General features: G+C 42.0%; 1 protein-coding gene across 2 annotated transcripts in view; it reads right to left on the bottom strand.

Moving 5' to 3' along the window:
* The window catches only part of PDE4B (phosphodiesterase 4B), a gene marked incomplete at both ends in the record, with an annotated part of 442,442 nt that overhangs the window by 17,598 nt on the left and 400,181 nt on the right, over positions 1-24,663 (bottom strand). For both annotated transcript variants that reach the window (XM_080921154.1, XM_080921155.1), the window contains one exon: positions 20,508-20,620. In XM_080921154.1, the coding sequence (XP_080777280.1) occupies positions 20,508-20,620 (113 nt within the window). The remainder of the gene's footprint in view (positions 1-20,507; positions 20,621-24,663) is intronic.

The raw sequence follows: 24,663 nt of genomic DNA, 5'->3' as shown, positions 1-24,663 counted from the left end.
ATGGTGCATTTGATTAATTGATGTGGAGCATGCTTTTTAATTGGAAAAGGTTAGAACTGAAGTAGTTTTCTGACTTGGCTTCCACTATAGGAGAATTTCCTTTAAACCAGCTTTTGGAACATTATTTGCCCACCAAATGGGTGCTGATGCATTTAGTCTCTTTTCCCTGGTGGAATGGATAGGGATGGAATTAATTTATTTCGTTCAAAAAGTACTTCATATGCAGCACGCTTATTGCATCAGATTCAGCAAATGGATTAAATTCATAACCTTTCCATGTAGGATACTGAGTACGCTAAGAAATCTGAGATAGCATTTGATGCATGAACAACGACTTATCTGGCGTTATGCTTACTTGAGATTTTACTGCTGTTGTATCTTATAATTCGTGTTAGAAATGTCTCAGAATTAAATTATTTTAGTTTCATTTTAGCAACCCAGGACAACGCTGAAAATGGCATTCTTTTCCTGGCTTCCCTGCCAGCTTTTCTTGTCAGCATTACAGTCCAGGCAGTGGGATGCCTTGCCCAAGCTGGCTTCATCTCTCCCCACCTCCCCTACATCCTATTCCTAGCCTTCCTGGGAGTTCCTGTATTGCATGTTGAAGGATCAGCAAAGCACCATGGCAACAGCCTGAACTTGTAATTGGCTCTCTTTCCTGCGAGGCATTCCCTTTCCAAATGAGCATCCTGCATCTGACAATAGCTTCCCTTCAGGCATCTAAGACTCCGTCAAACCATTGCTTCCCCTAGAGAGCTGCCTTTTGAGGTGAAACCAGACCAAACCTGGGGGGGTGGGGTGTTTGTCTCTGCCTGTTGGCTCACTGTACCACACTCTGTCCTGAGACACAACCACTCTCTTTCTGGGTAGCCCTGCTTGTGTATGTGTGTATGTTTTCAAGAGTAACTTGACATCTCTGGAGCAATCATTTCTGCTTTTTAGAGTGCATACTGAACTTCAGTGCAATTCTGAACTCTAGGTGAATTTCATAAATACCGAGTTATACCATAAAACCAGCACTTACTGAAGACTGGGAAGCTGGAAACCACAGCTGTATAAGTGCTGGTTGTTCTGTGGGCCTTTAGCAAAGTAACACACTTTAGACAGTAGTAAAAATCTTACAGAAAAGCAGAGACTGGTGATCTCATCTCTAGTTCCTATTTCCAAGCCCTGCACAAATTTTAGTCAAACAGAATAGCCAGGCATTTCAGTTCCTTTGGTATCTCTAAAATCCGTGCAAACATTTTGCATTCCTCTAGGACTGTCCTACTTCAGTCAAACTATTCTGTCATGTCTCCAGCAAACACTGATGGGACACCTTGATGCAGCGGGCAAAGCAGTTGGGGAAAGAGCAAGGAAAAGTGCAAACAAAAGTCCACTTAGGGTTTTACTTCCATTCCAGTAGATGAGCCAGATCTATTATACACTGACTAATCCTCAGTTAACAGTCTGAAGAGGGCAAGGAGGACTCTTTTGTGGTTGGGTTGGCTGCTCTGGTCAGGAGATGAGAGCAGGCCAGCAAAGGATCATATATGGCAAAATACTTTTCCTCTCCCTTCCTCCATATAGCTTCTCTTTGTCATAGGACCCTGAAGGGATTCTTGGTCCATCAGTCTGTGTGGTAGAGGATGGTGGTTTTTAGCCATGGGGCTAAGTAAACTACACACCTTCTGTATCTTTACAGAAGCGGTCAGTGTACTCGTACAAATAAACAGAGGAATACCATCTCCTTTTTTTCCAGGCCTAAATTAATTCTTCTATGGTCCTTTTATTAAGGGAAGGCCAATGCATACCAAAAATACAGTTTTCCAAAGTCATCCTAAGGCAACCATAAAGTATACACTTGTCGAAGTATACAAATGGAGGTCACCCAGGATCAGAAACCAATCTAGACCTTTTAAATGTTGCTTAGCAACCACCACTGGTTTTTCCTCAGCAAGGGAGGGCCCCACCACACTGACTAAGGCAATCATTGCTCTCATCGAAAAATACTTATGAAGGACCCACTTGTATGGGGGCTCTGAAAGACTACGAAAGGCAGATTTGGCCTCCTAACAAGTCAAAGTCTGATTAGTAAAGGTAGACCTAGCCCTGGTGCCTGGACAAGCCAAGGAGTGGAATTGTTATGTTGAGGTGTCAGCTGACCGACAGTTGAGGAACTCAGTCAGCATTGGTGGATTTTAAATATCTGAATCCCACATGAGAGTTGCTTCTGGCAAGCTATAGTAGCCATGACACAGCAATGAAGCCTCAACGTTGATTCTTAGTCTTTATATGACTGGCCTTGTGACATCACCACATCTCTCCTCTGTGATGCGAGCAATGAGATACAAGCCTTCCAACCCACCTCTCTGCCCCAACCTCTCAAGTTTGTGTGGTAGTTTCTAGGGTAGCCTCCTACAGTTTGGGCACAGTATTTACTAGCAACTAGCTCCTCACGGAAAATAAAACTCTTTTTGTACTGCTGAAGTAAGCAGAGATGGAAATGGAAATTCTTTTATGTGCAAGAATAAACCACTGGCTAAGGACATATTAGTCGTAACTCAGACTTCCAGAGCCCCAGAGTCTTGGAGCCTTCCTGTCGACTTACCCAGTTGTCTCAGTACGAAGGTAAAATGGGTCCAGAATGAAACCATTGCTCGAGGACTTGCAAGGTTGGAAGGGAATGAATTTATTTACTTCATCAAATGCAGTGGAGAATCCACAAATTGGAAGGTGCTATTTCAAAGATAAATGAGTTCCCGTGTCTCCTGTACACATATCCTACTTTTCTTTAAAAATCTGTCCTCACAAGAAAGCCCTGTTAGAGTCTACCTAGAAATAATGTCCCCAGAGGAAATGGCTAAATTCCCTTTTCAACACAGACAAACAAAGTTTGTGAATGAACCCTTAGAACACAAGCTTCCCCACACCTCCCTAAAGCTGGGTCTGTCCAACACCAGATCTACAAGCACTACTGAGAAATCACATTTAGGTTTTAGAAAGAGAAGATCTATTATTTTTATAAATGTACTTTTCTAGAATATTCTCTCTTTTTTAAAAAAAAATCTGTAATTTTTCAAATTTAATTTTTATGTTCCCAGTATTACAAATGGTAAGTAAGGCTGTGTGTGATGATATTTTCCATGTACCAAAATCAACACAGATTTCTTTTAATAGTGAGAGTCTACTTAGCAAATATTTGATATTAAATTTTATCAGATAACTCAATTTTTCTTCCATTTCTGACCCATTTTTCCCTAAAGTACATGTCCTCATTTTCTCTTCTTTTGAAAACAAAAATGAACTTAAAATTTGTGCAAAGATCTCCAGGCACTGTCCTGAGCTCTTAGTGACGTCACATAGAAGGATGAACTGGGAGGATCTTGGTAGCATGTTTCTCAGAAAAAAAATAAAAGGTCAGAAGGCAGCCAACACAAGAACTACCATCAGGCATGTGAAAGAGTTACTTTTAAACTAATCTGGATTTGCTAGCAATGATTCTATATGATTAAAAATATTATTAGAAATGATTGAAAGTTTTTTCATTGAAAAGTTTTGAATTGAAAAGATACTGTTTTCTTAATGACAATCTAGTGAATTAGTGAGAGAAAATTTTTTGGAAGGAAAGGGGGACTTGGGGGAGGGAAGGTACCAGAGAGAGGAAGGCAGCCTCAGTCATTGCTCCTGTGGGTGGCCAGCTACGTAGGAGCCCAGCTGTGAGACAGGCGCCTTATTGTGTAGGATTTTCCTGTTTTTGCAGTTTGAAACAACTGCCAAACTCATTAAACTCACAATGACTTTTGGGGACTGACTTTTGACTCATATTTTATACTCCTGTTAGTCATAACGTTATAAGAATTCCCGAGAATCACGAAAGCAGAGGGGCTGAAAATCCCTCTTGAGATCACACACGGATGCTCTTGGTGGCAGAGAGGGAGAGGCGGTGACACAGGTTAGTGAGAGAGAACCACAAGTAACATATAATCTCAGTTAAAGCGAATTCACTTCTTGGGTCGCTGTTTCTTTAGTCGAGTGAGATGGTTCATGTTAAAGTCCTTAATTTTTTTTTTTTTTTTTTTTTTTTTTTTTTTTTTTTTTTTTTTTACTTCTTAAGTCTGACTTTAAAATAAAACAGGAAAAATAAATCTGGAGCAAGGATCTGGTGTAGTTCTTTAAAAACCCATTTGTGAAACTCAGTCTCTACTGTTCTTAACAGCTCAGGCACGCCTCCCTCCCGTCTTTCCATCATCCCTTTGGAACACTGAGCCTTGCTTATTTAACAAGTCGTCTGATTTGAAAGGCAAGTGGAAGAGCACTGGGTGAATTAGTAACTGAATGGAAGAAGGAGCTGCGTCCCAGAGCAGCTGAGCCACAGAGAACAGTTCCAGGGTGGGTCATGCCTGCCAACAGGTTCTGCTGGGAGCAAATCCCAGACCGGGGGCACAGAGTTAGGTAATATTCACCTCCCAAGAACCTCATCAAGAGACTCTCTTCTGCAATGACTTGAGAATGGAGTCATTTCTCCTTCTGGATACCCAGAGAAGTAGTGATAAGAGGTAAGTAGGAGTCCGAGGAAGAGCAAGTGTGAATCTTATCTCCACAATTTTGCAACCAAACTGCTGGCATTTCTGACGAAGACAGGCAGCTCTACTCACAGTCCAGAAGATGAGTGTTTGCTCAAGTGACATGTGAAAGGCCAAGTAGGGATAACACATTAGTGCTTGCATACAGAGAACTGGAAAAGGAGAAGGGGGAGGGGGGTCAGTACACCATTGTTTTGCATGTCTGCCCGAGGCTTTGTGCAGCTCTCAGAATCTTTAGGTGTTTCTCCCTTCTTAGTCCCTTCACTATCCACGGATTTTTCTTTTTACAGTTTCTGAAATCTTTTCAAGAGAAAATATGGCACACATCATGTAAATGCTGAGAAGTGACCCTTCGTAACCCTGCAGTAATTCCCATAAGAACCTTTACAGAAGCTTCTCATGACCCACATTTCCTTCTAAATTGCTACAGTGACATGATTAAATAGACAAAAAGAAATTACTGAAAACGTTTCTTAGAGCTAGCACAGTCACATTTTATACAATACACTATTTCTAAATTATATGTAATGTTTATTATATTACATGATGCACTATATATATTTATACTTCTGCAGTGAAGAATTGCCAGATTTGGTGGATAAAATCCAAGATACTCCTTTAAAAATAAAATATAATATCTATTTATATATATCATAAATATAAAATATGTCAAATATACTCTAGTGTAGTTCAAATATTACATATCCAAATATCTCACAAGAAGATTTAAAGTTATACATCTTCTATAACATCAGGGTGAAAGCTTATGCATAATTTTAGCTAATTAAAAAATAACCAAATCTTGGTTTTTAGATAAAGGTCTTTCCATCTTCTGAGAAATAAAAGACCACTAACTATCCTTGGAACTTTATGATGCCATTCGATGTGCTGCCTTCTTACTTTTAATTTGCGAGGGTATTTTGACATATTTTGAATGGGGGTCTAACAGTGAGTTACAGCTGACCTCCTTAATCAACAGATGACCAAAATCATTGCAACAATTGAGAGGAAAAAAATTAAGGAATCAAGGCTTATACATCCCCAAGGTCACAAGATACTCATATGATTCTAAACCTGGTGACTAAAACCTTTTTAAAAAGTTTCTCAGCTAGAAACCCTACATCTTATAATATTTAAAAAAATAGAAACATTAAATCAGATGCATGGCTCATTAAGTCTAGAATTCTCTCCAGTGGAAAACAAAATCAAGGGTTGTTGACCTCCAGCTCTTTGGAGACAACTACACAGAAGAAGGAGAACATCACCCAAACATTTTTAGTCCATAAATATGAGTCACGACAGACATTTGACCATTGGTCTATAACTAAAGACCCCAGTTTTCTAAGATAGGGTTTAGCCTAGGAAGTTCTTGCCTCTACCTTACAAATTCAAGGCTTGTATGTACTGCTACACCAAGCAATACAGTTACCTTTAAGAATGGATTTCCACTTTCAGACTACAAAATTGCTTGAATTATTGAAACTCCCACTTTCTTAAAATGCCTACTATTTCTGTGACTATGCAAATCTGCCATAACTTATTTTTGAGATTACCCTTTTTACTGGCTGGTTTTGTGTGTCAACTTGACACAAGCTGGAGTTAATCACAGTTGAGGAAATGCCTCCATAAAATCCAGCTGTAAGGCATTTTTTCAACTAATGATTAAGGGGGAGGGCCCAGCCCATTGTGGGTGGTGCCACCCTTGGGCTGGTACTCTTGGGTTCTATAAGAAAGCAAGTTAAGCAAGCCAAGGGATGCAAGCCAGTTAGTAACATCCCACCATGGCCTCTGCATCAGCTCCTGCTTCCTGACTTGCTTGAGTTCCAGTCCTGACTTTCTTTGGTGATAAACAGCAATGTGGAAGTGTAAGGTGAATAAACACCCTTTCCTCCCCAACTTGCTTCTTGGTCATGATGTTTTGTGCAGGAGAGAAACCCTGGCTGGGACAAATTGGTACTAGAAGTGGGATATTCCTGTGACACTCTGACCATGTCTTTTGGGAAGACTGTAGAAGGACTTTGGAAGTTTGAGTTAGATGAGCTATTGGGAGCTATATAGGTAAGAACTCTGTGGGATGTTCTGTAGGAGCTTGGAAGATAATGGTGAGAACAGTGCAGAAGATGGAGGCCTGGTTTGTGAAATTTCAGAGGGAAGATTAAAGATTCTTATCAGGGCTGTTGCTGTTTTGATTGTGAAGATTCTGTGGTTTTGGTTAGCTGAAGCTGAAGAATCAGCTGTGAGTGACAAGATACCAAAACTACTAAAGCAAAACCTTTGCATTACTGGGGCTATTGATGCTGATCAGCTGGAGCTAAGAAATTAGTGGTGATTAAGAAGAGACCAGCATCATTGAGGTGAAATCTTCTAGGAACTGTTTTCTTAGAGCACAAAGGGACTGTGTTGCAGAGATAGCCAAGGTTGTACCTTGTGCTGTGGCTGAATTTGGTAATGTGTAAGAGTCACCTCGGTGGTACTTCTTGAAGAGCAGCTGAGGCTCAGCACTGTGAGAGACAATGGAAGGCCATTGGTGAAGGTGTAGCCTCAGTAGTAATTAGTGCCTCCGACCTAAGGGGTCATGTAAAGGAGGTGAGGCTTGGCACCATGAAGAGACCCTATGAGAACCTATTCGTGAAGCCTAGTTGCAGCAGAAGACAGCAGTATTTTAGAGATGCCTGTACCATAAGATGACCACCAAGAACAGCAGCGGCAGGCAGAGGGGAACAGGCAGATGGAGCCTAGAAGACAAGGTGTGTACTACAAAGGGCAGAGCTAAAGAAGTGACCCAAGCAAGGCCTTGAAAGAGCACAGAAGTTTGTGAGTGGATCCCAGACATTGGACGGTTAGAGTTTGATTTTTGTTTTTGGTTGTGACTGTGCCTTGATATTTTTCCCTCTTGAAGGAAGAAAGTATTTTAGTGGAGCCACAGTTAAGAGACTTTGAATTGAAAAGAAGACTTTGAATTTTAAGAGATTGTATATTTTAAAGGGATTGAAATTTTAATATGTAAGATTTTGTAAAGACCATGGGGGATGAGTAAGAAAGTGAGGGTTGAGGCTTAATAGTATCCTGTTTGTGTGTCAAGTTGACAAGGGGTCAATTGTACTGGCTGGTTTTGTGTGTCAACTTGACACAAGCTGGAGTTAATCACAGTTGAGGAATTGCCTCCATATAATCTAGCTGTAAGGCATTTCTCAACTAATGATGAAGTGGGGAGAGCCCAGCCCTTGTGGGTAGTGCCATCCCTGGGCTGGTACTCTTGGGTTCTATAAGAAAGCAAGTTAAGCAAGTCAAGGGATGTAAGCTAGTTAGTAACATCCCTCCATGGCCTCTGCATCAGCTCCTGCTTCCTGACTTGCTTGAGTTCCAGTCCTACTTTCTGTGGTGATAAACAGCAGTGTGGAAGAGTAAGCTGAATAAACACTTTCCTCCCCAACTTGCTTCTTGGTCATGATGTTTTGTGCAATAATAGAAACCCAGACTAAGATACCCCTCTATTTTTCTAAAGGTCACAATAGAGCCTATAACGTATTTGACATTCATTATATTGTTTTTAACTAGTGTATCTCCTATACTCCCTAATGCATGAGATAGTGAGAGGTGTTAAAGCTGCTTTAAGAATCACTTCTTCTGAATTAACATTTCTCAGGCTGGGATAGCCCAATACTCTGTCAAGTTTCAAGGACAACTTGGGACCTATCAAGTAAATCAAAACCCTGAGCTACACAGGTTTATCCTTTTCTCTCTTGGAAGCATGTGTCATGTCCCTTTCAGTACCGTGGCCTGCCTCATGTTGGACTATACACATTACAAATTGAGAAATATCTGCCACAAATGGAAGGTTTAGACATGTTTGTAAACTCTAAATGGTGAAAACAAGTGTCTAGGGTAATTTTTATCCCATTAGAAGAGAAATATTCTGTATATTGCTTTCCTGTCCTAGCCACAATACTTTAGACCAGATGAACGCACACTTTCACCACAATGTATCCCAAGATGTACAAGTCTGTTGGGATAGAGACATTCAGAGATGAACATCTAGTTTTTACATGAAAAAAAGGCACTTTATTCTTGCCCTGGTACTGGACTTCAGTAATACAAAGGAAGCCCCACCACAGAAGTCAGTAGGCTCTATAAATGTGATAAAGAGACAGCTGAGTGTTCTCTGGAATCTGTAAATCAATGCCTATGCTGCAACCTAGTCTACAAAACTGCAAGTTACTGAGCCCATGAAAGACCAAGAGTTTCCATCTTTAAAGTGGGACAGCTAGACATATCTCTACCTAGTGGGCACTTGACGCCATGGAATTTATGCTTGAAGCTAGGTTTCATTTCTGAGTTTAATCTCGGGCCTTGGGTTCCCAGCTGCGTGGAAGTTTCTTGTAGCTCTTTAGCAACTAAGCTATTTTTGTTGTTGAGAGTAGCTTGCATAACTACTGCAAAATTCCCACCACATGTATAATGAAGCGCCATGTCATGCAGGTCACATGATACATGAGTTACTCACACAGGTGCAGGCTTGCTCATTGACATTTAGAACATTTACCAGGCTAAGGAGTGTAACCAGAATTGCCAGAAAGATAAATGAAGCTTTTATCTTCTTATTTATTATGAAAACTGTAATTGGAAATGGGCTGATATTAAGGCCATAACATTGAAAAAAAAAAAAAAAGGCATGTTTGGAAAAGGATGTTAGTATGGGTTGGTGCTTCTTTAAATTAGGCATTTTTTTTTTTGTACTTAGGAGACTTTATCCTTCTCCAGGTATTGACCAAAGCCTGGCATGACCACACACTGCCTACCTGCCATAGGATATCTGTGCTGTGGATGTATTTGCTCAGATCTGTAGAGTCGAAGTCAATATAGTTACATATGATTTAGTTGAAAATGCTACCGAAGTAAGAATATAGTACCAGCAGCAACAAAATGCCAGGGTAAAAACTATGGTTCTGTAATTGCAAAGCAGTCATGTACCACGCAACAGGGAGTGTTGCTGACTGACAGACCAGCACCCCAGATATAAGGAAGGGGTGTAAAAGAGCAGCTGTCATGAGGCTCTGAAGGTTCAGATGCATGTTCAGATGGATGCAGACTATTTGAAAGAAAAGTAAGCCAAACAATGCCAAACTGACTAGACAGCTTCCTAATGACCCACAGCATGCTTCCCATGTCTGCCCACAGGAAAGGTGTATTTACACATGCCCACATACCATATCTTTTATTTAGCACTGTAATGTGGCACCCTAGTTCCTAGAGCACATAAGCCTTAAGAGAAGAAATGAGCTTTGGAAACCTAAGCTGCCCTATAGCCAGTGTTTCCTGAGGCAGACTCAGAGTTTTCTGGGTATTGTAGTTCTGGGTCATGTGGTCAGATCAAGAAGCATGGATGAAAAGAGTGAAGCCTGTTTTTTGAGTGACTCCTATCAAATGTCTACATGGGAAAGACTAAGGCTTTATTCATTTTAACCAAATGCATTTACTATACTGAAAAAAGATCTATTTATCCGCGGGGGTTCATCATCTTTGGCTAAGTTGTCCTATTTTAGCATCTTGGTTTTCTGTGGTAAGAGTTCCATTGGGCTGGGGAGATGGCTCAGTGTATAGACTGCTTGTTGTCCAAACAAACCTTCGGACCTGAATTTGGATTCCCTGATGAAAAGCTGGGTGTGGTGGTGCAAGGCTGTAACTCTAGCATGGGTTGAGGAGAAAGGTGTAGGATGAATCCTGGGATTTATTGGCCGGCCACTCAAGCCAAAGTAGCTTGCCATTTTGGTTCAATGAGATATCCCATGTTTTTTTTTAAATATATATATAGTATGTTATATATTATATAATGATATATATTGTATAATGCTATATTTTAGATATTAGATATCAGATATTCTGTATGGTGTAGACAATAAAGGAAGGTATTTGTTATTGACCTCCAGAGTTCAAGTGCATACTACTATTGAGTACACCCAGATATACTGAGGTACACAGACTCTAAACACTCTCTGGATCTTTCCTTGAAAAGCAACATATGAATTTTTAAGTTTGAAAATTTACTTTGTTAGTCATATAACATACCACTAGGCAATACCCTTATGCAGATTTTAATCATATAAAAGCATTTTGATGATATGAAATATTAGTACAAAAATATCTCTAACAAGTTTAAAAAAAAGTTCTTGGAAATGAAAAAAATAGTCTGACTGTTAAACATTGAAAAGATAAAACTGGCCGCCCTTGTCGAAACAGTCCCAAGGACACAATCGAGTGATGCTAAGAAAGATGCAAATGAGCTTTGTGCAACCAGATCCTGAGGGAAAAGTCAGTGGTGCTCATCCTGTCAGGAGCACAAATCCCGCATTCGCCTGGCCAAGAAAAATATAACCAGTGTCAGTCACCATGGCTGTTTCTCAGTCATCAGTCAGAATGGAGCCAGCAGCAGGCATCACAGTGGGCCTGTCAAGTTTCAGGCTACAAGTAAACCAAGTTACACTTACTTTACTAGCGAATTTTCAGAAGGTTCTTAGCTCCACATAATTGAGTGGGCATGTGAAAACTCACTGGAAACATATCAAATCCTAGGTCTCTCAAAGGCCGGCTGTGATGTTACCTGATAGGACAGTAAGAAGCTGGTCTGCAGAAATACGGGCAAGGCTGTGCACAGAGGAGAGGTTCATAGCACAGGGCCTGGCTGTGTGAGAATGGGAGGGGGTCTTTGGGTAATGAAATGAGGACAAGGGAGGCTGACAGAGACGGTGTGTACTATTCCACACCTGATAATGACGCTCCGCTGCTCTCAACCACAGTTCCAACAAATGTTCTGATAATAACGGTAAAAAGGAACTTTGAAAGCCACCTTCTTGACCAACCAAAGTCAGTAATATCTAGGTATTTTTTTTGTAATTTGTCTCTATTTTTCTCCTATATTAAAATTAATATTTGGGTTCTTTTTCAAGTTTCCTTCCAGTGTAATCTCCTCTTAGATAGTTTAGCTTTTAGTTCAAGTCTTCCTTTTTATCCCAGTTGCCTAAACATCAAACATTTTTATTCACTGGAGGCTTTGTAATTTTTCTTTTCATTTCTTACTCTATCCTAAGGAGTTTCATCTTATACTGAACCATTATAAAATGTATACAATGGCTGGAAATGTGTAGATATCAAAAGACCTGAAGTTAGCATGTCAGGAATCTTTTAAACATGGAATAGCTCCTGAATAAACATACCAACACAATTCTCCAAGTTACTTTATTTTCTCCAACTTCTTTTTTGTTCTAAAAATTTTGAATAATTAATAATTGTTTACATCTATTACAAAGCATTTAAAGTATTTACCTGAATTTTCTAAATTTTAGTAAATAATGAACTCATCTTGAGCCACAGTGAGCAGTTTACAATAAAAATAAGCCTATATATTCTCTGAGTGAGATTGATCTGACTCAAAATGCTTACAAGCATTGACAGTGTTCATCAGTGAGCAGCTGCCAAGAGAACTGAGCTTACGCTATTGTGGTTCAGGCAATAGGACTCAAGAATGGGCAACTTAGTTAAGACATGAGAGCTTCCATTGAGACTTTCACTGGAAATAGACATTGCAGGGGTAGAAGAGGTTAACCTGGGATTCCTACCTCGATCTCAATTTGCTAGGCTAGCCACTCTGCTAAGTAGCTGGAAGAATCCACAGTATGGTGGCTATTTTAGAAACACATAAAGCCATCTTAGTTCCCAACAGAGGAAAGGGAAAATGAGGAGGATTACCATAGGATTTGAAATGAGACCTCTATCATGGTACCATAACCTTCCCATGATCCTCTAAGAGAAGTTACACCACAATAAAACTACTTTTCATTGAGATTATACCTTGTATTTTAAAGGGGTTTTAAAAATTATATTAGATATTTCATCTTCACTTTGTATTGAGAAAAAAATAGGCCTTATTTATAAGATTGTTCATCTGTAAAAGGACTTCAAATAAATAATATTTAATTAAATTATTTCTTTCCTGAAAGTAACAGAAGCACAGAAACACCATCCCCCACTACCACAAATTACACATCCGTTTTTTTTACACTTTTGGAGATCACAAGAATCTGTACATTCAGAATTCAATAGATGAGCCTCCTTCATCCTGAGCTCACTACCATGAGCATGGCATCTCCCCTGTTAGGTAAATATATAAATAGGACTTTTAAAGTTCCTTTCTTGACTGAAAGTTGCAGGATTGTGCCCAGTTCAATTGTGTAAAACTGTAATTAAAATTATCTATTAAATGTCACCACCTATAGTGACCAAGGACATTAATTGTCAGGTCAACACTTATAGTTTACCTTCTCCTCTGTGTAGCACAACCAATCTAATTCAATTGGAACGATGTTTTTATTCAGTGATTTTTTTTTAGTTAAGGCATTAGATGCCAATACTTCTCTAAAATCCACTTTTTAAAAAATATTGGTTGGATCTTCTTTTTAAAACTTCTAGGAAACTGTACTCTGATTTCATCTTTGTTCAAGGTTAGAATACTATACAGTCTATTGCAAGCAAAGAAAGGGCAATGTGATCTTGTAAGGTTCCTAGGAGCAAAATTTAAATTTACTTTTAAATTAAAAACTTAAGACAACTACACTGAGTCCACCTTGAAAGTGAGTTTTACCTTAATAAACTTGCTATACATCAATCTGGGAGGCCTTGGGACTTCCACAGCCCTCTGTCTTATCATTGCAATTGGTTTTGGAAGGGCACTGTGATTGCTGGGCAGACATGTGTGGCTTCTAGCTTTAAATGCTACTCCCTACTCAGAAAAGAAGATTATCGGTGCTCTCTCCAAAATGGGCACACACTATCTTCTTCAATTTTAAGTATCTTAACAGTCCTTTGTTTGTATGACATTTGGCTACTTTAAAGTAAATCGAACAAAGAAAGTGATAGGAGAATCTCCTAAAGACTGAAGAGTTCGGCACCGGCTGAGGGAGACATCACGTGCAGAGGGGGGCAAGTCAGAAAGAGGCTGGTAGGTCCTGAAAAGAGCTAAGGTGGGTCTGTGCAGGAAATCCAACTAAGAATTGGCGAGATGCCGCCAGGAGGGAACCCCCATGGACCAGCACGGGTGCGCCCTGGCGTCTTCTGGTAGGGTATTTTGGTTTTCATAACTGTGGATGATCCTTGTCCACTGAACCCATTTCACCTAGAAGTTAAATATTTTGGAAGAATTGCGTAAGAAAGAGCCTCACCCCTGGCTTGACTTCCATAGATAACAATGGCAAGGAACTTGGTGGAGTGGGGAGTCTGGGAGTTATTCTTAAAGATCAAACATGCAAAGGCAGGGAAGTATAAGACGTGGAAACCAAATGCTAAGTCCATTAACTTGCTGCAATGCAATATTTCAAAACTGCTATTTTAGATTTATAGTTGACTCCCTGGCTATATTGTTCTCCCAGCGCTGGCCAGAGTGACACAGCATTGGAATCCTGTCTGAGATCCTTGCTCAGTTACGGAACTTGCGAGTGAGTTCAACAAAAGTGGGGTGAACTGGGTTAGAATTCAATAAGGAAACTGACTCCTGTGCATACATACATCTGTAGAAATACTTAGATTAAGTAAAACACTACTAATCACTTTTATTACAGAGTACCAGCCTCTAAACTCTTCTCTGTGCTACACTTTCAAAAGAGTAGCATTTCAAGTGCTGAATCACACTCAAGAACACAGCTATATTCTGTTGCACAAAGAAAGATTTAAACAACAGTAAGTAAAGACTCTGAGCTAAGGGTTTCCTTTCATCTATGAATGGAACAATCTAAGAAGGCCCTCTGAAGCCAGGAGTTCCTCAGCCCAGGTGGCTGAGATACAGAGGTGTTAACCTCTGTTTTATGGCCACCTGACAGGCCAGGGAAGGACATCCTCCTGGTTGTCACTAAAATCAAAATCTTTCATGTGGAGGGGAGGGGAGGGAGTGAGAAGGTGGCTAGTCAGTGTAAAAAGGAATTTTAAAGAAAAATTTGCTGTCTTGTGAATTTAGGAAAAGCAATGAAAGCTGCAGTTTTGTACAGTAATCTACAAGAAGCAAAGGATGTGTCTGACATGGACAGACACATTTTCTTGAGTGGTCATCCACCATTTTCTAGAACTATGACAGTTTTCCCCCTTACCGGTGTTAGAAGGACAACTTTCTAGCCCAAGCTGAATCTGAAATGAATGGCTCGGTTTGAGGACAAGAACTGCACATTAGAAATCTGAACCAGACCTAAGCAATATGGCTCAGACCTCCAACGTTGCAAAGTTCCCGGTGAAGAACCACTAAGCACCTCTGCACTCGCTTCCATTTATTTGTCCCATTGGGACCCTGACCATGATCCCTGACATTCTTGCAGCCCCATCAAATCTAGAGCTTCATGTGTGTTAGGCAAGCATTCTACCACTGGGCCATATTCTCAGTACCAAGAATTAAAACCTCTTGAATGTGTGTGTGTGTGTGTGTGTGTGTGTGTGTGTGTGTGTGTGTGTGTGTGTTTGTGTGTGTGTGTGTTTGTGTTTTAATTAGGGTTGGATCTTAGAGCCCCATGCCTGGTAGCAAGCACTCTACTAATGAGCTACATTTCCCGGCATAGTGATTCTACTCATGCTAAATAAGTTATTTCCGCTCAACCCCACTTTAACCACTGTAGTAGTGCCTATCTCAGACAGTCTGTATATTCTCAAAAGAATATGGGTAAAGGACTTAGCCAAGTATCTGCAGACAGTCATCTACCCCTGTGTGAGACATTGGCTGTCTACCAACATAATTTCAAGACCCAAAGTAAACCTCAAATATAATCTATCCCAACGATTTTTGTTTTATAATAAGGAAATGAAAAGATTTTTAATGATTCTGCTGCTCTCGAAAGTGTTCCCAGTAAAGGTAGAGCTAAGAATTTAAACTCATAGCTTATATTCAGGTTCTTTCACTTTAAGCTAAGCCAGTAAAGAGAGAAAACTGGGTCAAAGAATACACACCTCCCCTCCTGCTGGTAAGAACCAGTGTTCACTTTATGCTTTAGAGCAAGATCATCCCCAACGTTTGTCAGGGTGCTTACATACTATAAGCCTAAATGTTTAAGACTACAATTGCTAACTTGATAGATATCCATCACAGTTTAGAAGGTCAACCAGAGCTTAGCCTCCATCAACTTGGACTATATTCTCCTATTCACTCAGGACCTCACAGTTGAGCTTGTGTGAGCCCTCTGCCACAGCCTATGTCCATGCCCACACTCACTTTCTCCCCAGTCCTGTGATTGTGCTACATGGCTGTGCCTGGGGCCTCAGCCTGTGTACCTGGGTAGAAGCACATCTACACAGAGGCCCTCAGAAGAAGGGTAAGAGCCATGTGGGCAGAGAATGAGGAGTCTGCCCAGAGGCGTGGTGAAGTCTAGCAGAGAACACATGTATTTCTTTAGTCTGATGAAGCCTTTCTGCACAGCTGGAAGAAACCATACTAAGGCTCCTTTGAAGCCTAGGGACCAGTAAAAGGCCCCTCTGTGTTAAGGGAAACCTCTCTCTCACTATTATCTTCAATTAATCCTTCAACTAGCTGCTTCCCTTCTCCTGATAGATGCATCTATTGGCCAAGGAGATCTATTTCCTTTCAATTCTCTTAGGACCAGTGTTTCCCATAGTGACTGATTGGTTGTTTGGGAGTCCAGAAATGACTTCCTCAACTTTAGAGCACTTGTCTTGCCTTGCTCCTGACCAGCAACACACATTCAGGTTTACTAGTGCCTCTAGGTTGGTGGAATTGACTTTAGCCCCTCCCTTCTAAGAGCCCAGGCAATTAGCTGGAACAGGTTCTCAGAGGAGCTGATAAAATAAGCTAGGAGGACTCCCTTCTCCAGTGATGGCATCTTATGTGATCTCAGGATGCCTCAAGAAAGTACCCCTTATCTTTCATTTCCATCTGGTAAGGTTCTTCAGCAAACATTTACTCAAGTCCTTTATTCCAGCTTTCTAGTCCAAAGGAAGCACTGGTATCTGAGACCATACTTTTCAATTTCAGAACATCCAATTTCATCATCTGGGTCCAAACCTGTCCCAGGCAAAGCTGATAGAGAAAGAAAAACGTCCCCCAGCAGGGTGTTTGGAGAGTATCTGGGGGCTGTGACTAATGGTTTGAATATAGCTGCAGTTGAAAATACAATATGCCTGTCTTTCTACATTCACTCTACTGGGTATGAATAAGCCTTTTGATGCTTTTCACCTGAAAATCCTCCGTCCAAAGTGGGAAGGAACACCTCCCTTCCCAGTCCTGCCCTGCCTCCCTAAGATTGATTGTTCTGGGCCCCTCCTTTCTCAGCCCCTGTTGTTGCAACCCCGGACTTCTCTGACTGCGTTGGTCAGGAAGGCGACAGGAAATTCTAGTCACCCTCACAGCAGCTGTGCCATTCCTCCTATCCTCCTCTGATGACGTGGGTTGGCTTTGGTGACAGGAGCTCAGGAACTGAGCCATAGTGAAGGTCGGAAAGAGAGGTCACTGTTTGTGCTGTACTTGACCCGGGGATCCCTGTGGGGCTGTTTGCTTTCTTCCTCTCTATACTGTTTCTCTTTCCGTTCCTCTTTTTTTTTGGGGGGGAGGGGGCAGAGCTCAGGCATCCTGTTTTCAAAACAGCAGACTGTTTTTTTGGCAGATGAACTCACCCTCTAACAGGTTTTGCTGAAGGGGAAGACAATTAATTCTTCCAGGTGAAGAGAACTGACAACACTCAGACAACATTAAGGTACAAATCGAAGAGGGGACTGCAGACATGCCTAAGCTCTAACTCGGACTGCCGATGGAGGGGCCCAGGCTTTCTTCCCAGCACCAGAAACCAAGTCTGCGTCCTTCAAACCCCTGCTCACCCGTTCCATCTCCTTGCCATTTTAACTTTTTCTTTTCTCTTTAAGTTTGAAAAAGGGAATCTTCTTTTAACACTAATCTGGCTGCGAGTGTCTCTGAAATTTTGAAATTCTACTTGGACCTATTGCTAATATTTAAGGATCCAGAGAGTGAGGCAAAGAAAAAGACTGGTTTTGTTAGGTACGAGAACAGTTACTGCCAACCTGCTTGAAGAAGCATAGGGGAAATCAGCTACACCTTCGAATGCCTTCATTTCTAAAGGCCACAGATGGCTCAAGGAAAATCATAAATAAACAAGAAAGCATTGCTCAATCCAGGTGTAAGAAACCCCTAAAGGCGGTTTGCTTTCTCCCTCCTAGACAGGCATTCTTCACCTCTTCTACAGACTGGCACCTAAGGTACTAAGTATCACTCCCTTCACTGGGCAGGCTCTGCCATCTGCACTCTGAAGTTCAGTTCGGACTGTGTTAACAATAGCCTTTGGGTCAGCTCTGAAACCCAAGGACACAGATTTGGTTTTGCAACAATGTAGTTGGTGTTGATTGGGATCACCCATTGGATTCCTACTTCCTGGCAGGGACTTTACTAAGTGCTTTGGGTACTCTAAACCTTTATACTATAAAACTGAATGTCTGGGCAGTTAAATGACTAGCAGGTAAGACTGGCAAAATTTAAACCACGAATCTCCAATGCTGAAGCTCTTCATAGTCTTACACCTCTGTAAAGTGTTATATCTTCGCTCCCTTTCAGCTCTGTAATTCAGTTTTGCTGGGGCACCTTTGTTCAGTAAGTATAAACACACTACAACCAAACTTGGCTACTTAGTGATACCAAAGCGAACGTTCTCAACTACACAGACCTCTCAAATAATTCCAACATTTTAATATTAATGGAGAGGAAAAATTTCATGGTGTGTAACTTAGTCTTACTGTCCCAGTGAATACTGATAGCTTCTTTCTGGTGGTCACAATGCACTCAGTGTGCTGTTGGATTATCCATTAAGCCCAAGTCATTGTGCTCAGAACCATCCAAGACAATCATCTGACCAACGGTGAAGGAGGCAACTCAGGGCAGAGATCTTTAAAATGGCATTCCCTTATTCACCTGTTGCAGAACTGCTTTGCCCTGTCACCTTCCCACTGGGGACCTTGCTGACAGATGAGACAGCACACTTCTGCTTCAGATAACAGCGTGGCATCTCTTCAGTGTTAGCTCTATTCAACTTTTATTGCTTCCTGCCTTGGACAACCGTTAGGGAGGAGTGGAAGCTTGCGGGACTGAGAATATCTGGTCTCCATACATGGCTCCTGTCATGTTCAGTGACACATTTTTAATAAGGCAGTGGCCAAGGCCAGCACTCTAGACACACACATGGCATGCAAACTAATGGCAATCTGAAGATTGTCTGCTTTTGTTCTCCTCTGGTTAGTCCTTTGCTCTATCGTGGTGAGTCCAGAGATTCATGGCCTTCAGAGTGAAAATATTATCACTGAGTTTTAGATCCACAGGTTGCATCAAATATCACAAAATAAGAGACAACCCAATAGCTGCTGACGCTGTGAGGCAGGCAAAGCCACTGCAAAACATTCTATATAAGTCCCAGAGTGATTTAGAGAAGTTACACAGTGAAGCCCCCAGCAAAGCCCCCAGCATGGGGAAGTGGCTGGGTTTTACATCAACCTGGAAAGTCCCCGCTTGGGAGAAGTCAGAAAATACTAGTTAAAACCCCAGTGTGTCCTCTTTCTTTACTCCCCACAGAGTTAAACTCTGAGCTAACATTTCAGATGGGGCTCATTTCAGCCCTGTTACTGATCAGTCAGAGAAAGAGTTTCAGAGTAAGAAAGACCCTACTACTATTAACACTCGAGTACACACACACACACACACACATACACACACACACACACACACACCAGCATCTAAAGATGCCCTGTTTCCTCTGTTATGGTGATTTAAAGAGGAGCCAGCAAGCTCTGTTCCAAAGTGATGCTTTTCACCCAGGAAAGAAGGGGAAGTTCAATCAGGAGTACACCTTGGACTGAAAGAGTAGGTGGGGCACAAAGTCTCTTCCAGTCTTAGAAATGTAGGACAATAGCGCAATACCTCAAGCTAGAGTTGTAGGGAGCTTTGAGGGTGTGTATACTCTGCCCGGTGCAGTAGAGGCAAGGTTTTCCCTTCAACTACTCCTATGTAGATACTCATCCCTTCAAGTACACCTATGTAGATACCGATATAACTTCATGACTTCTACCACACACACAGACACACACCCCTGCACACAAACACAACCACTTGAACACATGCACACACACACACATACAGTTAAAATCTGCATGAAAACCTGTAAACAAGCAGGAAGACAACTAGCAACCTCACTATATAAACCAGTACTCTGTCCAGATGTTAATTAAACAAATGAGATAATGACGAATAATTAAAGCTCCTCAGCGCCAAGTTTTGTTTTGTTTTTCTGGACATTGTAAATAAAGTCAGGGTGTTTTTTTCTTCTTTAGTACAGACAGATTTTAATTCTAAATGATTTTTCACCTTTTAAATTAAGAACAAAACAAAACCCAACTTTCTGAGGTAGAAGGCCAAGTATATCGTTTCTTTCTTTCTTCTTCTTTTTAAGTCTCAGACAATGTCAGCAACATTAAGGAAGTGTAAAAAACCCCAAATGCCTTTATTTCTAGCCAAAAAAAAAAAAAAAAAAAAAAAAGTCAGACATGAAGGAAATTTGTGTTCTCATTTAAAAAAAAAAGTGATGAACCTACTTTCTTGTCGAACACGTGTCTAGTGAGCCGATTAAAATGTGGCAAGACTCAGGCAGATTTTAGTTTTTTACAAACCATTATTTTTTAAAGAGGCACTTGTATTCGTGAACCGACCTGGAAGCAATGCGGAAAGCCTCTAACTTATATTCGATAGCGTACAAATTCGGAAGTTTGTTTCTGGGCATTAACACGGACTGAGACATTTCAGTTTACTGTGGGAGCAAAGTACGAGCAAAGAAAGTGCAGCACTTCGACCAAGTCAACACACAAGAGCCTGCCTGGCACTTTGGTTGTAGTTAGAGAAAGGGGTGTCCTTACCTTGTTTGAAGCCATCTCGCTGACAGAGCGGTAGGTCTGGATGGTCTCTAGCTGGTCTAGGCACCAGTCTAGTTCCTCCAGCGTCTCCATTGCTAGTTTCTGATATGATTCTTCTGCAAACAAACACACAGACAGGTAGTTAGGCTGCAGCGGCTGCAGGCTGGCCATAGCCGAGGCTCCTCCACTTCGGCTGCTCCCGGCGCCACTGACGGTGCCCCCTTGTTCCTTCATTGTTTGCTTGCCGGACTCCTTGCTTCCAAGCTCTTTCTGGTGCTCTGCCCGGGAAGGGGGGTGGTGGTGGTGGTGGTGGCTGGTGCCAAGTTTTCACCCCCTCGCCGGGATGAGGTGTCAGTGATCTACCAAGAAACTTCCTCAGAGGAAGAAGGCGGGAACCTGCGCCCAGACGCTCATCTGCATAACTGTGCCCTAAAACTCAGGGCAGAGCGGAGTTTTCTCAGGCTACTTCTGCCTTAGTCATCCCGGGGCTCTGTGGGGTGTGTGATGTCATTTCTGAGTGTTTGCTGTCCTGAGGAGAAATGAGGGAGGCTTTCCCCCTCTCTCTGCTTTTCTTCTAAATGAAACCGGCTAGCTACGGCCATGTCCGGGCAACTGTTTGGCTGTGCTGTTCCCAGGCAAGTCATTCATTCTGGGGAAAATGCTTAGGTGGGTCACTGGGAACTCTCAGCAACACTGACCAGAACACGTCTGAGGCATAGACTATTCCTTTCTCTTCATGGATTCTCTCCCTTAACCTAGAGGTAAATTGAGGTCTCCTGATGATAAGACTCCAGTCTAGAGAAGCTGTCTGGAGTTTTAAGTGAACATGTTTATTGGCCTGGGAGTCTTGTGGCTCTTGTTATAATAAACAAAGCCAAGACTTCCCTTCTGGTTGTGCCAGGGTCACAGGGAAACTCTGAACCGGACTTTCAGGTGGAACCAAACGTGAAGCTTTGCACAGATGCTAGGGGGTCTCCTTTATTACCTGCTTTCTGGGAAATTCTTAAACTGTTCCATACAAAACAAAACGCCCCCCAAAAACCAACCAAATAAATAAACAAATGTACACCCACCCCTGAAAAAAAATCCAGTGCATTCAAGATCCTATATCTGTCTGTAATTGAAACACTATTTTTCCCTCCTCAGGACAGTCCTTCCATAGCCAACTGTTCATGGGTCTCAATTAATACCTCAGGGTATTGACTTAAGACCTAGGTTAATAAACACTGAATTTGTGTTATAATTTAAGTGAATTAATGAAGTTTCAGATATAGAGAGCAGGCAGATTCTTCACACAGACTGAGGAACGGCAGCTAATTAGCAACATTCCAGAACACAAGCATACAGCAGCCACTGGTAAGACCCAGCAGTCCTGCTGGCTTTAGCATGCTTATTCCGTGTTTTCAAACATGTTTACAGAGAAGCCTCAGGGAGGCCACACATCCTTTCTCGTCACACGAAGAGCTGAGCGTGCATGGCATCAAATACCTGCCCAAATACCAGAAAGAGGAAGAAATAAAGTGTGATTTCAGAGAAACAGAAAGCTTTTTGTGGATGCACACTTCACAGAATCAGGAATTTGTTTATCCCTGCAGTGTGTGCACACTTCAGGGTAAAAGAGGGATTAAAACTCAACATCCTGTATGTTACTTGAAAACCCACAAAACCACCGGAGGTGGCTTCCTCCGCCTCCTTTTCCATGATCCTCGACTCATAGACATGAATTTAGGTGTTTTCAATAAAACTTATTTCAAGCCAGTCTTGCACATGCCTTGCCTTTCTTCTTCTTTACCTTTGCAATGCTGTCTCAACTCCAAGATTCTCCTCCCTCTCCCTCTCTCTCCCTTTCCCCCTCCCTTTCCTCCTCCCCCTCCCCTCCCTTTCTTTCCTCCCTCCCTCTCCCCTCCCCCTCCCTTTCTCTCCCGTCCCAGAGCACCCCTTCCTCCTCCTTTTTCTAAGAACACTTTTTCAAGAAAGTTTTGCCTAAAGGGGCAGAACCCTCCCACCCCACTCCCAGCCTCTAATAAAAGAAAAAGTCCAACCACTCCCCAGCCGCTTGGGTTTCACAGCTTCAGTGCCTTTCACCATCACCACCTGCAGCCTCTGTAACTGGGACCAGACTTTCAGCGACCCAGCCAGAAGGGGAGGAGTCTGCTCAGAGCTGTTGGAATCAGCAGATATGCAAAATGACTGTAAGATAAAATATCGCCAGGCACTTTTCTCCATGAAAGGGAAGAAGAGACCTGATTCTTCACTCCAGCTTTACATAGGAATTACAGAATTGTGCCAGCAGAAGGACTTCAAAAGGCCAGCCTCTTCAGAGCTATCCCACAGTGCCGTGCAGGTGAAGTTATGTGTGTTGGTACCGTGGTAGACACATCCTGGGATGTACGTGCCTGACTCACAGACCTTGTGGCATCTTGAGCCTTTGTCTTTTCATTTTCAGGCCCAGGCCTACCACAGTCTTTTTTTTTTTTTAAAGCAGACTGCTCCACTTAAAATTATGTTAAACTGGTCACTTTCCAAATTCTTTTACCCTCATAATAGCTGTTTATTTTTTATTAAACTACTTTTATTAATCCTTTTGTGATTTCACATGCTGTCTCCGTACGTATATTTTCCAAATTCTTATCCTGCAGTGTCCCACTTATCACAACTAAGGCAGAGGGAACTGATACAAGTGGGAGGCAGGGCTGTGCTCACACTTATTACTCAGGGTTGTAACTAGCTCAGCACTAACACTTGCTACGATAACTAGCTGGGCACTGGCCCCCACCCTGTAGCTCTGTAACCCTGGCACTATAATAGCCAGTGGTCAGACCCCAGGAGATACTCAGAGGACACCTTTACAAATGGAAATAAAAATGCCTGTCCAATAACCAGGCAGACCAGCTCTCTCTTTGAACGCGTACTGTGTGACCCTAGACTTCCATGTCCTATAACTGGAATAGGAGGATATAAGCATTCAGGTTATAAAGAGAAAAGGTGGAGGATGGGACTAGACAGTGCTCGGTAGGGAGGTGAGCAGGAAGGAGCAGCACTTACTGTTCGCAGGCAAAGAAACCCAAAGGCCTAGCATGGAGGACAGTGGTGGGAGGAGGAAGAGGAAGAGAGAGCAGAGCTGTACTTTTAGGGAGAGGTTTTTCAGTAACGATCTGCAACACATTTTGCAGGCTTGGGGCAAGACGGAAGTGTAAAGCGTCTGGATCAAAACCCAGCAAACAGATAGAGCATACTGTTTTCTTTCCTTTTGGATTCTCTGTCCTTCCCCCCGAAGTTCTTATTTTAAAACACTTCCAGACAGACAGAAAAGTTTCAATGATTATAGAGAGCCTACATTCTTACATCTTACTCTCCTCGTTGCTAATATTTTACATTATTTCGATACCTTTGACTCAATTAGCAAATAGCTTGGTGTCACTTAATGACATGTTTATTCAGGCATAAAAATACCAGAAGGAAGGACAGACCCTTCAGTAGACTTGAAGTGATGCTTGCTATGACTGAAGGTGTGCACACAGCTCACCAGCTACTGGCAACTGATCCTACAGCAGGTTGTTGTGCTATGCCTGACCCGGGAAAGGCAAGACAAACATTTTCCCATAGCACAGGACTCTGGTTTACAGATGGGGTACTACTATCCCTTTCCTGGGATCTGCTGGGTATGGAGGTCAGAGGTTATGCTGGCTGACACAAACTAGTCATCTGGAAAGAAGGAGCCTTTATTGAGAAAAAGCAACCATCAGATTGCTGGTAGGCGAGTCTGTGTGGGCATTTTCTTGATTAATGATTGGTGGTGCAGGGCCCACCCATTTGGGGTAGGTAGTCCTAGGCTGTATTAAAAGAAAGCTGAGCGAGCCATGGGGAACAAGGTAGTCAGCAGCACTTCCATCACGCTCTGCCTGAGTTTCTGCATCCAGGTTCCTTCCATGCTTGAGTTCCTATCTTGGGGTCCCCCAGTGATAGACTATGATCACTTATAGCCAAATAAACCCTTACTTCCCCCAAGCAGCTTTGTTCACAGTCTTTATCATAGCAATAGGAAACAGTAATAAATAAGAAGTTTGTCACATAGAGACACTGGCTCTGTTCGCCACATTGTACACTTGCTAACCCAGAGCAAGGACACCTCTTATCTATACCCCACTATAAGACTTTG

This window comes from Micromys minutus, assembly GCF_963924665.1.
Source record: "Micromys minutus genome assembly, chromosome: 9".
Lineage (NCBI taxonomy): Eukaryota > Metazoa > Chordata > Mammalia > Rodentia > Muridae > Micromys > Micromys minutus.
This window is presented reverse-complemented; position numbering and strand designations above follow the sequence as displayed.